This window comes from Anneissia japonica, unplaced genomic scaffold (assembly GCF_011630105.1).
Source record: "Anneissia japonica isolate Jap-2015-1 unplaced genomic scaffold, ASM1163010v1 scaffold287894_len555002_cov174, whole genome shotgun sequence".
Lineage (NCBI taxonomy): Eukaryota > Metazoa > Echinodermata > Crinoidea > Comatulida > Comatulidae > Anneissia > Anneissia japonica.
The window spans coordinates 299,361-315,834 of record NW_022753119.1 but is presented as its reverse complement, the minus strand read 5'-3'; the positions used below and the strand labels follow the sequence as shown (position 1 = coordinate 315,834).

General features: G+C 32.6%; 1 protein-coding gene across 3 annotated transcripts in view; it reads right to left on the bottom strand.

The window, feature by feature from the left end:
* Nucleotides 1-14,882, bottom strand: part of LOC117122682 (ral guanine nucleotide dissociation stimulator-like) — a 41,151-nt gene extending 26,269 nt beyond the window's left edge. For 2 of the 3 annotated variants that reach the window (XM_033268363.1, XM_033268364.1), the window contains exons 1-4: nucleotides 7,543-8,589; nucleotides 3,881-3,985; nucleotides 2,774-2,976; nucleotides 1,550-1,609 (exon numbers count right to left, since the gene is read on the bottom strand). In XM_033268363.1, coding sequence (XP_033124254.1) covers nucleotides 1,550-1,609; nucleotides 2,774-2,976; nucleotides 3,881-3,985; nucleotides 7,543-7,641 — 467 coding nt within the window. In that variant the 5' untranslated portion in view covers nucleotides 7,642-8,589. Of the gene's footprint in view, nucleotides 1-1,549; nucleotides 1,610-2,773; nucleotides 2,977-3,880; nucleotides 3,986-7,542; nucleotides 8,590-14,722 lie in introns of those variants that run through there. The other variant, XM_033268365.1, reaches the window with a different exon arrangement.
* Between the last annotated feature and the right edge of the window lie 1,592 nt (nucleotides 14,883-16,474).

The following is a 16,474-nucleotide window of genomic DNA, read 5'->3' as shown; positions in this document are numbered from 1 at the left end:
TAGAGTCTAGCTGAGCACTAACTTCAAGATACTCAAGGGCAGGTATCGCAATAGAATAATAAACATGGTAGTGCAGCTTGATCACTATTGGTGGATTTAGTATTATAGGATATATAATGACACGCATTAATTTATATACTCTGAGTAAAGTTTTATTGCTTACGATGATTCAGAAATATAATATTCTAGTTAAAATAAACTGCACAATTTAAAAATATTTTTTACTGTACTAGTGTAAGAAATTAAAAGTGAAAATAGATTCTGTTTTAGAGTTTTGGATTTTGTTTCAGAAGCTTTGTATTCTCGCAATACATTTATCAACCAAGTGATGATCAGTGTTGCTGGTGTGATCATGTGATCACACCAAAGTTATCACCAAAAATAATAGCCTCTAGGACACAGGTGGACAAAGTGCAGCCTGATGGCAATTTTGTTACCCACCTAACCTCTGTGGCTAGAAAACCCCTCCTTTTACAGCCCCAACACCGATTAACATCAAAATTCTAGAAGTATAGAACTCAGCACAAAAGGTGGAAGTATAGAACTCGGCACAAAAGCGGCTACAAAAGCAGTGCATAAAGGAAATGTTAAAGTTTAGCTGTGGCCTACAATTTGGTCATCCAACCCATCTGTATAGCCACCCCTAATGTAAAAAGATGGTTAAACTGTATGCAAGCCCAAACACAAATTGATAGTTGTATAAAATAATACTTGCTTACATGAAATCAACCTATCTTTTCATCTGTAGGCATTTTTTTCATATCACAAAAACAGCTCACTTCCATGAAATGAATGTTGAATATGTTGAATTCAGAACTCACTTTTTATTTTGATATTATTACAGAAAAATTAAACTTACTTTAGGCTTAATAATTAGTTCTTGGACACTAACTAGTAAGCAAGTGAAAAAAAAAACTACTTTCCTTATGTTACATATACGTTTGCAATTTGGGGGGATTTTTTATACTACTTAAGTAAAATATATTAGGAACAAACAATTAAAGGAAACATTAACTCCAAAGTCTTTTGAATCAAGGACACTCAGCATAGTCTAAGTGCATGATGTAGGCTGCTCAAAAATCACATGTCACAGATAGAAAGGTAACATTTTGTTCCTACAAAATAGTCAATGAATGATACAACACAACATCAACACAAAGAAATCCATTTAGACATTACATTCTAAATCATTATTGAGTAATCAAAGCTTGTTTCTAAATAAGACAAAACATTTTTTTAAACAGCCTTGTATTATTACAGTTTGCACTGTAATTCAAGACCACCTAAAAATGTGGGGTGGTCTCGGCGTTTGGCATTCAATTAGACGGTTAGCTTTGTGTTAAAAGATGGGAGATTGTTATTTGATTCTTTGAAAAAGTGGTCTTGAATTTGAGGGGTCTTGGAATTAGAGTTGAGTCTCTAATTGGATGGTTCACTGTATATTAATATCATTTCAATCTTTCCTTATATCCTTCATGCTATACTGTATGTCTATTCAATGTGGGTCAAATAGTCAAATGAAATGTAAAACTAAAATTAAGTAACTCACTTCTGAACAGCATCTACTACCCTTGAGTTGTCTTTCTCTTCTTCTTCAATATTACGATAACTAAACAAAATAAGCAAATATCCCTTAAAGCATGCTCATAATTTATTTTTTTTACTATATTAAAATAAACACACAGAAAACACAACATTCTATCTGAAGAAAAGAATGTTTAAATAGTTACAATAATACAATGCATTATAACCATGGCCTTGAAACTTCATTGTTTACAGTAAACACACACAATGTTTATTAGGTCAATAGGACGCTTAAACAAGACCCAGATATGACTACTAGGGAATGGTTTTATACTTCAGGCAAGCAATTGTTATATTCTCGAGTATTTATGTAAGGCGATCTGCGTATAAGACCCCCGAGTTTCTGAAGATTTTTGTGTGTCGGGTATATAAGACGACTCCCCCACCCCCCCGTTTTACTGTCGGAATTCATACTTTTTGCTGCTCTCTATGACCTTGATACCGCATCTAGCTGCCTACAAACGGATCCAAATGTATTGTAGTTCTACTGTAATCTTCCAAATAACACTATTTCATGGGCTTTTAATTGTTCATCATCTTGTTTCTCTACATTTCAAGTTGCCCTCATTCATACTCACAGTTCATTTCAATAATAAATTTACGTGTTATGGATAATTGGCACATAAGACGAACAAGATTTAAAAATCACAAACGTGTACGTTTTGCGCGTATAAAATAACCTCACCTTATATGCGAAAATATTGGTTGATTACCCTACATTTATCCATCTTCATGTTGGAAATTTGAATCTTTCGCTGTGCATTTTGCTTGTGTCTTGAAGCAAGACACTTTACATTGATTCAGTCTACCCAGCTGTATCAATGGTACCAGAAAATTGCAGGTGTTGCCTACAGTGACCCACATCCCACCAAGGGAAAGCATCGCACTCTCAGCTGCTTCACACTACTTCAAGCTGAGGATGAGCACTAGCCCATATGAGCCCTATGGTTGGCAATGATTTACTTACCTCCAAAAAGTGTAACAACACAGGAGGGAATTGAACTTAGATTAACAATTAGAATTACCAACAGGTAAAAGGTTATTTATTTATTTTATTTATTTCAACTTTACTTCACGAGGGTAGCTCTAACAGCTGCACTACAGTAGTACAGCTGACTTGAAGAGGCCCCCGAGGTTACTTGATCATATGTTCAAAATTAAAAAAACAATAATTCTCATATACTCTTACTTTTCTATGAGTAAACTCAAAACTTGGTTAGCAGTAGTAAATGTCTGGTAAGTCGCAAAAAACACACAGATAAAATTTGAGTCCATTTCGCTTACAGCCAGAGTTAAATTCTCGATGAGTTTTTCTAAGGTGGCAGCTTTTGTGCTTCGTACACGGTAGATTTCCCATTCTAAGTGGGAGGGACCAGCTCCATCTACTGTGTCCTAAAAAGAAAAAAAAAAACAAATACAATTTACATATAGACCTGCAAAACACAGCACCGTCGGTTGTTGGCCGACATGGTTTCAAGGAAAACACTATATTCATGTGCAACAGACTGTTAAATGACAATTCGTTCAGACTGCCATCAGCAACCAGCAGACAGCGTTGAGTCGTCAAATGCTCAAAGTAACCAGAGATGGATTTTTCAACAACTGTCAGCTACTGCAATGTGTTTTTCCAATATTATAAAAGAATCTGTGCCTATATTATCAGTTATATCATCAATATTATGTTTGTAATTGGGATTAGTTTTTTTTTTTTCTTTTGATACAATAAGTATTTTTATTGATATTTGAAGTCTGAATAAAAACTTTCTTTGGCAGAATTATTTCTTTTTGGTGATAATGCTTGGCATTCTCTTTACCCTGCTTGTGAGTTATAAGTGCCTGTATATCCAGTAAGGTAATGTATGATGACTAATACATTACATTCATCAAAGCAAAACATCTCCTTTGTTCACATTGCTCCATTAAATCACACAGGTTATTATTTGCCATCTGATATCATTACATTAAATTCAACTCTTCACATTGCCATCTGTTAAATTATTTGTTTTACTTTTAATACTGTTGCAACTGATTATTTTCCAGTGTATTTTCCATTACTCACTTTTAAATACGGTAAGGGGTCATTATTATAAAAATATAAAACATAATTTAAAGCTTCTAAAACAAAATGGATCCTATCACATGCAATGTTGCATCAGAGTGAAATAATGGGCTAAAATTTACCCATAGGCATGATCCCCAACACAATGTTTTCAGTGCTGAATTCCAACTTTAGTACACAGTACAGGTAATTACCCTAAAAAAATAAAAAATCCCCTTAATATAGACTTTACAGTACCTGCAAAGGGATGGGACTGGTCCGGTTGTAGCGTATCTTCTTTAAATAAACATTGTATATAGCGCCATCTACTCGTTCTTCACCCCAGAAGCGAGTTGCACTATCCTGCAAAATATACAAGTGCATTACATTAAGTATACAGTATTATGTTTTGTTTCTTTGTTGTCATCCAACAGCTTTCCACTGCTGTTTTTGTATCTTATCTTTTAACCACATTTAAAATTTTATTGTTGTGCTTAATTCATTTTATAAAAAGATTATCACAATTCAGTTTTCTGGAAGATGGTTTTATTAATAAATATACCATTATGAATGAATGAAAAGAACTGAAAGTATGGTAACTTAAACATGAGAAAGTGCACCCAAGTGCTCTAGGTTTTACCCTGGACCCTAGAAAGGAATATTATATGAGCACACTCTTCACCAAATGTGAAATGTATGCAAGCTTAAGCATGGCAAGGCTAAAGATAGTGACTGACCCCCTGACCGGAGGCAATGCGTGAAACGATCACAGAATAATATTTCTAGTCAGGCTCATAGGAAAAGATTTAAAGGTCTGGGATTAAGTTGTGTTTATTAAAACCACAGTATTAGGGACTGAAAATCATAATAACTTTGTATGGATCAGCAAATTAAAAATTTTCAGTAAGACACCTCACCATGACATCAGAAGATGCGTGTCCAATTGTGGATAGGAGAAGGTGAAAAGGAATTTGTAATAGGAAAAATGTATTTTTACTCATTAAATCATGATTAAATCAATGATAGAAATAAAAACTAAAGATAATATCAGCACAATCAAATATTAGCATTACTAGAGATACAATGTACAGTACAATACTACTGGGTGTTGATCATTTTAATTAACTATGCACTAATGAATCACAATTAATTACCTATAATCTCAGGACCTATGTTCATGTATTTTCATACTAATGCTTACAGTACATTATTAATTTCAATAATTAACATCTCCAAGTTACCCTCTGTATACATAGCATCATTGTAATTTTGTAATTAATCCTCAGGATCTTGCAAACAAAAGCATTCAAAATATGCTAAGGTTATATTTCCAAAGGTTTTGTAATTAGAAGATAATGAGGAATTAATTAGGAATTGATATATGAACATGTCACATGAGTATGTACAGGTAGCAAACAACCAATGACATCATATAGGTAACTTAAGCGCCAAAGGTAGCCTACAGTAATTAAAGTGAGCTAATAGTAGCAGACCAACAACATTGTGTCTAAAATTACAGTAGGCAGTAGTAAATTATTACAGTATAGAGACGAGTTGTTGCAGAATTACAGAATACACTGTAAACAAAAAAAATTATGTTATGAATGCAAACTATAATTGTCTAAGGCCTTGTTTCTGCAGTGTACTTATATAATTTCTCCAATAATTATCTTAAAATTCCCTCAAAATATTTTATCCCATCATGCAATATTATGGACAACAATCCAATGTGTTCAACATCAAAACATCCATTTTTATGTCCAGCAGGTGACCCCTTTTTTTGTGCGAGATGGATAGGCCTAGGCCATAAAAAACTAATTCATTTACTTTCACATTTGGATCTTTTTCCGATAAATTATCTGATTCTTGTGCGAAAATTTATTGGAAAAGTTGGGCCCCTTTACACAGCGAAAAATAACAAAATGGCGGCTTTCCAATAATTTATCAGACAATAAGTGTTGCAGAAACACAACCTAAGACAATTTAAAATATAAAATGGCTTAACACATAAGCTTAATTAAAAGTAGTTTGCCATGCTCCACTTTAATTTTTTCACCTAAAATTAATTTTTGAAACTGATAAATTCTAACCTAGAATTTTTTACAAGTTAAGATCAATACTGACAAAATCTAATCAGATTCACTTAATGGATTCCTACAAAGATATTGAAAAAGAAAAAAATATACCGGAAACTCTTGCAAGTACATTAAGACACAATTTATTTCACTTTCTATAGCATATTCTATCGGTTTCACTATGGAGCTTACCGTACTGTAAAAAAATTGATCCACACTTTCAGTGATACAATTTATATGCTGTGAATGTAATCACAAATTTCACATGTTTTTTGACTGTGTATTAAAGTTCACATTACTTGTCCTTCATTTCAACTTCATAAAACCCTACAGCTGTATTCAAAACCAATTCCTTGAAAATGTATGACACTGTTCTTTGGAACTGAAGCTATCACTAAAGCTATCACTAAAGCTAAACAAGGTTTAGCATGATATGGGATTTATTTTTTGACAACATCAGAGAACCAGTAAAATGGCAAAAATAACATAACACCTTTAACAAAATTTCAGTGTGGTTGATGTTGGTAGGGATCTTCAGAATTTAAACATCTTTTTTAATGCATTTTGGCAGATACAGTAGGTACAATGCAAATCTACACTGTACAATCAATTGCATACAGTAAACTATATTAAAGCATTACAGTATAGCATTTGCAATTTCTGCTTTATATTATTACAGTAGAGTATTTGTTTTTATTACTTATATTATATTATTTGGTTTTTATATTACATTAGTAGTAATTATATCATTATTTATTATTATTATTATTATTATTATCATCATCATTTGATTTCCACAGACTATATGGCATACTGTACTGTATAAAGTAACTAACTAAAAATAAAGGTAATTCATACAGTATAAGAAAATATGTGAAATACAATAATTCACAATCCTGAACTGAAGTTTTGAATGTGCAATAAATACCTCAAAATGAATTGAATTCTCTCTTTTACAGACTTTCTACAAGGTTGCTTAAATTTTGGTAGCAGTCTCTATAGGCAACTAGATAGGGAATGCTGATGTCCTGAGATGCCCCAGTCTCACCATAGTTGATGCTTTAGGATGCGTTGACATCTGCATTTCCGTCAGGTGGTCCACTGTTCCCCAACATGCACACATCAATCCCAACATGATTGGGGCCAAGGTTGACAAAATGTAGTTTCTGTCGCCTCTAGTTTAGATGCCCTAAAATTACATTCTTACCCCAGTTGTCTCTAGCTAAGAAAATTATTTTATTTTCCCCCAACAGATTTTCCCTGACAGCTGGGCCAGGAGTATGGTGCCACTCTTAGGCTAAAGAATATGGCAGTAACCCTACTGTATATGCCTAGAAATCTTAATTTTGTACTTGAAAATTACTTTTCATTGTATTTTTAATTTCTATACTGTCTTAGTCATCAAAAATACTGTAGCCAAACAATCAACCAATTCTATGAGATACTTTCCTTTAATTTTAAATTGTGAGTTTTATATATTAGTGTAATACATTTAATGTTAGTTTAAATACAAATGAAATATAACTGACAATACCAAAGACAATTCTCCTTCTCTTGGGTTTCACAAGAGTAATGGGCTCAGAGAGACCCACACAGACCCCACCTATCAGTTAAGGAAATTTTAGTAAATTAAAACAATGGTCCATAATATTTCTATTAACTATCGTTTAATTTCAGACCACAGTCAAAATTTTAAACTTGTGGTCAGTTTTTCGACCATAGTCCTGAAGCTGTAACTGAGAAACAGGGATTTATACAATACAGTAGTTCATATTGTTGAAAACTGCACAATAGAGCCTAAAGGTAACTCACACTCATGGAATTAATTATCAGGCGGATACCAACCTTGGAGCTTCTTGTAGAATGTCTCCTAACATCCGCTCTCACTTTACTTTTCTCCCTCGAATGGAATGAATAAGTCCGTATTCGTCTTTTTACAAACATTTTCAATCAAAATCCTCTAACTGGATAAGTTACATCAGAAAAACATACATATAAGCCATCAATGAAAGGTGAAAGAAACTCTCCATTATTATCATGTAATATTCGTTGCAATGTGCTATGATGACAATAACAGATCCACTGGCTTAGTTGGCGCCAATATAAGAAGACGCTACACAAATGACCTTAATGCATTTCCAAGTTCATCTCACCAATGCCTTGCTAGTTAATGGAAATAGTATTCAGCTCAAAACAATAGAAGAATCTAGCTCAAACACAGTAGCAACTGGATGTACCTGAGCCTAGCAGAGTGTCAATTGCAAAACAAGGCCAAGGATAACAATTTTACACACAAACTGAAAGCACCTATAATATTTACTATATACTTGTTGTAAACAAACAGCCCCCTTGCATTGCAAATCAATTCATTCTAGATGACTATGCAGTACCAGTAACAATCCTAATAGGAAGATAACCTTCAATGCATCACTCCCTGGCTTTTTACAATGCAAGTGAAATAAGATCTTCCAATTAGCAAGTTTAAGAAGAAAAAAGAAACTGAGTTGTCTAATAACAGTCAAATCAAAGAAACTACAGCATGCACCATGTCAATTCTAATCACATCAGATGATACTGAAAATCTCCAGTTCAGAGCTCAAGATGAGCCCACACGATAAAGCTCTGAAAGCAGTACACAATGAGATATTTACAAACAAGTTGTTCTTGGTCTATAAATAATTCAATTTTACAAAATGTGCTACAAGAGGAAGTCTTTATAACTGCGTGATTCCCAATCCAATCACATGGTCAGAAAGATGCTATTAGTAGACAAATCACAACACTTTCAGTCATCAATAGCGATTCGGTAACAAAAACAATACAAATACTCTGAGACAAGATGCCATATGACTGGCCACTGGGAATTTAGTTGAAATAGTACTAAGCTGATGGTGTCCCGGAAGGAAGTGCAATAGGAAACAATTTCATCCGAGAACGGATGTGAGGTCCTGTTGAAACCAAGGATGCAAGTTTTTAACAGGAAGTGATCATTTCAACCATTTTTATATAACCATGAATCCTATAGGATGCGTAAATAAAACAATTGTAATCATCTGAACCTGGCAGTGGTACTGTAAATTTTTAGGAAAGGGGAAATATAAATGGATAGTCCAATGGCACTTACTGTAAGAAAAGGTTTGTTAATAGAAAATTCAGAAAATGTGGTCACACTTCTATGATCCCTGAAGTGAATACTGTAAATTTAAATAAAAGGCAACCTGATTAAGGGTTGTAGTACCCATTGCACCTTCTACAATCAACAGTATCTTCCCTCTAAGATAATATTAGTACGCTACAGTATGTATTAATAAAGTACAATGATAGTTATATTGTATTATTACTCTTATTATATTGTTTTGATATTAATTCCTGTTAGTGTTATAGTAGATTGGTGGTGGAGGAATACATGTATTGATGACAGTAGCTTTTTGTTACTTTTATTCCTTCCTGTCAACTACTTTTTACTTTGTTTTTGTAGTTTTGTACTGTATTGTTGTATTTGCCTGAATAAATAATAATAATAATAATAACAATAATAATAATAATAATAATAATAATAATAATATCATAATACTAATATTCATTGAATTATTACTAGTAATAAAATATAGTGGGTCTACAGAGTAGCAGTAATACTTTATTTATTCACGAAGCACAAATCAACAAATACAATGCTGTTGTCCATTATGTCCGTGAGATACCTTATTTATAATTAACATAAATTACACATTACGGTTCATCTTAAGAAAGCAAAGGTTAAACGCAGAAATGAAATAATATAGATACAAAACATAATTATTATACAGTATGCAAAAGTCAACAATTTAGTAATATAAAAATAATCTATACCTAACAATGGCAAAATAAATTATGGAAATGAAGAAAATCCACTCCACATACGTAAACTGTAAGTTATGAAAAAGAAATGTAAATAAATAAAACAAAGCAAGAAAACAGACAATTAGATCTTATACTTTCTGGGTTATTTTTTAGCTTTTACTTTTGGAGTTTAAAATTAAGATTACAGGGCACAGATTATTTTCTTATACTAAAAGTTAAGTTAGATACGAATACAAACTACAAAGAGGGAGCTATATTAAACATTTTCTCTACACAACACAAATAAAAAAAAGTTGACAATAAGACTAGAGGGCAGCATTTATTCACTTAGCAATAACTGATCCCATACTGTAGACTATAGTATCATTCTTGAAAGAAGACAAGATACAATGCATTAGGCAAGACTTTTTTTTTATTCCTTGTTTTGCGTACTTCTCTTTCTAAAGATTATCGGAGGAGGACAGAATAAAAATAAAAATAAAATTTTGTTTTCTTATTTAACAAAGAGTTTTGCCAAAATCATCCAGACAGAGGAGAAACTGAAAATAAATTTTATTGTTGAATGTAAAATAGGATGGTTAAATGCTTCAAATTTACATAATTAGGAAAAAAATATACATATCTTATCTTTGGAGATTTCAAGGCAGTGGAGGGCGTAATAAAAATAAAGAGAAATTTTTATTTTTTCTGAAATTTCTATTTTTTCATGGCGGCCTATTTGGCCAAAAATAAAATGCTATTTTTATTCGCACTCATCAATATTCGCATTCAGCAAGTTCACTATTATAAAACAAAGGTATAAAAAAGGTCTTGCCTTAACTGTATGAAAAATCTGAAACTTTGTAAACTTTGCGAGATATGGCTTTTTTAGAGTGAGTTGTCTAGGCGCAAAATTTAGCTAAAAACATGCAGCCTTTGTTATTGTACCAGGAACATGCGCTTTGTCCTGCATACCTTGCATACCATTTTAACATTTTTTCTTGGAAAAAGAACATTTAAATATCGCTCAGTTAAATTATGGAATAATTTATCATCAGACGCTCATAGCAATATTCATTCCCTTTCCTTACAATCCTTTAAAAATCTCATTTAATTTAACCGTTTGTTTTTCTTTTCTGTTTCTTGTATTTTTGTAATTTATTTAATATATATTTTGTTGTGCATTTTTCTTTTAATTTTGTTTTGTAATTTAATGTAATTTAAGATCATACCCTAGACCCCAGGGAAGAACAGTGTAACAATACTAAGTACCCAGGATAAAGAAAGATTTCTATCTCTATATATCTTTTTAATCTTTTAACTCTCCTGAATGTTTTTGTATATTTGTATTAATTATGTAGTTTTATATTATTGCTTTTACGTATATATATTTGGCGATCTTTAGAATTAAATTTAAGACAATTGACAGTCCTTTAATAGACTAAATTTATTTATTTTTATTTAAATTATCAAACATCAAAGTGGGTCATATGAAACAAGCCCATTTCAGAACCATCTTATGTCATGAAGACCTACAACATACAATACAATATACAATATTTCATAGTCAGTAAAGCATTCGTTAATAACACCTACAGTATCCTACTCAGGCTATTGTTTACTATTCATATTTAATTCATTTAAAAACCTGTTCCTCAATTGTTACTCCCTATAGAAAGGTCATTTTCATAGACTAAGAAATCTACAATAGTTTTTGAATATGAAGCCAATAAAATACAGATATATACACAGACATTTATGTGATAACTTGAGGGCACATTCCACAAATTATCCTTAAGGATAAGCAAATTCTGGTGGAAACTTTGGATTGAAACCTTTAGATTTTAAATCTGTAAGTTGATAGTATGCATGCATTGCTCTGTCATAATTTAAAAGTTCAATGTGTGGAATTCACCCATTTGCTGAATTCCATAGCAAATCCCCATTATCAGCAAACTGTTATGAAAACCGAAGAACTAATCTGGCAAATCATGAGCACAATGAAGAAGGGACGCTCCAATGACTCCAATCAATTGATTGATATTTCGGGCAGATTCGTAACTAGTCACAGCTTTCTGTCACTCGTTTGTTCTTCTCATTTTATAAGAATAACAATAACCTACCTATGTATACTACAAATTGGCAAGAAGACTGCAGATGTCATGCTAATTTTGCATTAGAATCCCTAACTTTAGTTTGTCACTAGTTTGACATTATTTCATAAAATATTTCATAATTCGCCATCCTTATAGTTTTACAATTTTGTATACACATTGGTATGGGATTAATTACTGTATTATTTAAGACAATGATCAATTACATTGTTTTCTCACATTCATCAAATTATTAAATAAAATCATAATTGCTATCACTGTTGCTATCAACATCATCATTATAATAATAAACCATCTTTATCATCATCATCATCTCAATAATGTTTCCCTTATCATTATTATCATAAAAATGACAGAAGTGTTAATCACTTAGAAGCAAACATGGTCTGTTTCAGAGGAAAGTGAGCATTATTTTGTTTTTTATTATGAAAAGGGTGCTATAGCCCATAAATATGGTAAATTTAAAATAAATAAGATGAAAAGACACAGATGTGTTGACTGGCAGTTACAGTAGTGTGTTTAGAAAGATATTTTCTGAATGTTACCAATATTGCTTAGATGAAATTTAACTGTTCTCTTAGAGATTTGACTATATGATGCGATGGAGCAACCTACTCCACTCCATAGGGAGTATAGCATTAGTTGCGCAAGATCAGATTCTGGGCAAAACAAAAAAAAACCTTATTATTTATTGCAGTGGTGGCTCCAGAAATTTGCCAACAATAGGTCCGACAGGTGGTATGAGCCAAGGGGCCTACAGTACTGGAGCCTTGTAATAAAATGCCTGGTAGGTTTCATGTGGAGAGTTTTTATGTTTTAGTACAGACCGCAATACTATATTAGGAATTGGCAATCAAAACAAAGTTTTTTTCGATAATTTGCTAATTATTGTTTTGGTCTGACAACCTGTTGTTGGCTAAACCAGGGTCCAGGCCTATTGGATGAGTGGGGAAATGCCTGCTTTGACTGGTGCCGTTTCTGCTTTATTCATGGAGACACACACTAGAAACAAGGTGACAAAAACAAATCCACAGACCAATGTTGTGTCATTCGTACAGTATCCATACCTCTTAGTGAAAAAAACAACAGAAGTACCATTATGAGCCACGGACTTGAACCCACTACTCTTGTAGAGAAAGCTAAATACCGCACTAATGTAGCATGCTACAGTAAATTAAATAAAACCTTAACATATTGCAGATTATGTTTCAATATTGAGCAATGGCAATCTTTGACCTTCATAAGCTTATCCCTTTAATGATGCCCTTTATGATGTTGTTATCTATTATATTATATCACTGGTACAGTAGAAACAGTTGTTTACAAAAAAATATGATGTTTATATATTGTACAGTGTCAGTACCATGCTGTGATGGGAGTATACAGTAGATCATAAGAAGTAATATCAAAGGAGAAATTTATCAATTTTATATAATTTGAGAACTCATTCTTAATAGCATACTCAACAGTTACAAACTTTTTTAAATTATGAATATTGTGCGCACTCGTTACTTAGAAGTTCTCAACTAGTTTAGTGACAGGCCATTGTAATGAAGAGAGATTCATAAGTTCTTCGTATTAAATATCCATGTATTCATATAAAATAACATCGAATGGCTCAGGTAGACAAAAAGAATTAATTGTAGACCTACAGTAGATTAAGAAGGCATTGAAAGTTGAAAAGTGACACCATTTCTGACAGGTTAATAAATTGTGGAAGTTATCGCTAGTTAATTAACAGAAATCAGTATAGAATATATACTGTACTGTATTGTCTACTACCACTCATTATCTTGTGGATTTTATGAAACATGACTGTGTTGATTGATTCTGGGAGGAAATTTGTTTTGATCAGCTGTCTACACAAATAATAACAAATATTCTCCATTTATCATTCCTATTATTGGTAGTTTTCTATCTAAATACTAAGTCATTATAAACAGTGTGTCTGATATGACATTGTGGTGTCCCTCATGTGATGAATTTGGGTCATAATTCTTTTTTGTGATCCAGTTTATTCCAATATGGAAATACGCAGATGATTTAAGTATCAGGTAGTTAATTCTAGAAGGGGTCATAAGCAGAACAAGCAATTGATTCTTGATATAAACTTGTATTGTAAGAGTACAGAAATGATTTCCATACTAAGTATCATTATGAGTGTCCATTTTACAGTGCCAAACTCCCATACAACACAATTTCCACCCTTTGTTGACTAATTGATTCTTTAAAATTAAAATTCTTGAATGAATTTTAAAATTAAAGTTCAAAAAATCATTTTAAAGCAGGCTTAGAGAAAGTCTGGTCTGGCCACCTCCTTAAATTTTGCCCGTATATGACCGAAGAGAATTCGATAATGATTGAGGGACAAATGAGCTTTGATCTCTAAGTCTCGAAGATTCAAGGTAAATTCAAGGTAAGGTAATAATACAAAGGCACCTGAAATGAGTTGGTGTGATGCTCCAAAAGGAGTTTACTAATTAATTAGCCAGATCCAGTCTCTAATAAAATTTTAAAGAGATCCTTTACTCTTCTATTCTCAGACAAAGGCACTGTTATGATTTTGTTTGCATTTTAACAAGCTACTGTATGTTGGTCCTATTTTAAAAATGCATGTCCTTTGTGGTATACACTCATTCATTGACAAACAGTTTTGAAACATTCATTATTTATTTCTTTGACAATAATTAAAGAATAGAATTAGTAATTAGACAACTATTAATTATGGATTACAGCAGTTGTTCCAAACATTTTTGCGTTTGCGGACCCCTCTGGATGTCAACAGTCTTCACGGACCCCATGTCTAAAGATTATTCATTGTCTATCCCAACATTTAGAGATTATAGATAAAAGATGGTTGGCCACGAAAGTAAAATATTAAACAGTGGCCTAGGGCTACAGTATAGTATCCTACTGTAGATGCTGCTCCAGCAACAGAGACTAGGCTACTGTAAGCCAGGCTTAGGCTAGGAATATGCCAGCAACAAGAAGAGCGATCAAGCCTAGGCTAGGCCCTAGGCTTTAGCTAGCCTAGCAGAAATTTTACGCAGTACCAGTAGCCTCAACCTATAATAAAACTATAAAACACTTACTTGTATATCTCGATGATCCATTTGATTAAGTCATATTCTGTATTTTGCAATGACAACTAGAATCATTCCAATTTACCCCTTTTTTCCCATCGTTCTAGGACTCCTGTGGGTTTCTGATTTGCTCGTCATGTTCGTCATGTCATAAGTTGTGCATCTCTCGTTTATTTTGTCGACTGTTTGTTTTTTCAAATAATAGCGCCCTCACTTACTATTTTCGACGAAGACAGATCCCTTAGTTTCTAATTATATCGATTATCTTGCATTTTTGCTGTAATTCTCTTGCATTTATATTTTTTTATCATGGAGCATCCGAAGAGAGAGCAATAACAAAAAGTATGCATGAAAAATAACTTATTGGCAAATTATTAAAATTAAACTACTGTATTAGCCTATCAAGCAACAAAAACCTTACAATTAATTAAGTATTTGAACTACTATCTAAATTGATTGATTGGTTGAATATATTCGATGCTCGACATACACATTTAAATACAAGAAACAAATGATTCCTTTTTCGAACGAAAAAAAAACCTGATAAGTCATTTAATTTTCTTATCGGCCTAAATACAGTATCTCACTATTCTCCACAATGTATTTTTGCAATTGTCGAAAATCAACCATTTAACTTGTTTGAACCATAGATAAAATCATCCCGTAGGCCTCCTTATCTAAACGCTGCTGTACAGATCACTTTCTAACTCATAAATAATATTGTTTGCATTCAAAGAGAAAGCAACCTACATTTTCTTTAAATATTGCTTTCACAAGACGAGATACCGGTATTGCTTATACATACATGACTTTCTGTCCAAGCAATTGTTGGTTCTTTCATCTAACACCTCTTTTTTTCAGTTCACCTTTGTATTGGATTATTGGCTTGTAGGAACCAGTTCTTGTTGTTTTGCATTTAACTTTCAATCATCTGATTTGACAAAAATTATCTCCCAATAGTTTACATTCATTATTATGGAGGCATTCACAATTCTATTAAGTATTACAAATTATTATGAAGTTTTGGTTGCTTTATGTTTAATTGGCAATTGAAATCATGTACACGCTTGAACACAGTTAAACTATGGTACAGTGTCATAAGGCCTAAAAAAATAAATTGATTGTTTGCCCTTCTTTTGTTAACATGACAATTATGGTGGAAAAAGGTCTTTTTTCGAAGATAACTCATTAGGTAGAATAATAATAACCCACAGTTGACATTTAGCAATGAATGTAGACCTAGAATGGCAATATCTTACATCAGACAACAAATTTAGACAACTTTGTAGGGCATCTGGCAAAATATAAAGATCAATTCATTCACATTTTTTTTTAATTTGTGGAGAAAAAAGCTAAAAAACCCCCCTTATCTAAAGTTTTTTTAAAGTTAGCGGGCGGGTGAGGAGGGGGAAAACAAACAATTTTAATTTTAGGCCTAATTTTGAAGTGATCAAGCAACTCCCATCGAAGTTCACTGCAGGAGTCTCTTTCTTTACAGCATTTCTAGGTGCTTCTAAGTAGCCAAGCTTTTCCAAAATGGTCTCCATCATAATAGTAGGCCCTGTCAAAGTGATCCTGTTCATCAAGTAGGCCTACGGATGTTATCTGGGTTCCCTGTTTTTTACTTCATCATTATGTGTTGTGTCGTCTTTAAATCTGCGATCTAAATATAAGCATTCCTAGATATTTATAATGATCAACCTCAAAAATACAATAATTTCCTCATTTACTTTGTGAAGTTCAGTACTACTTACAGCCAAG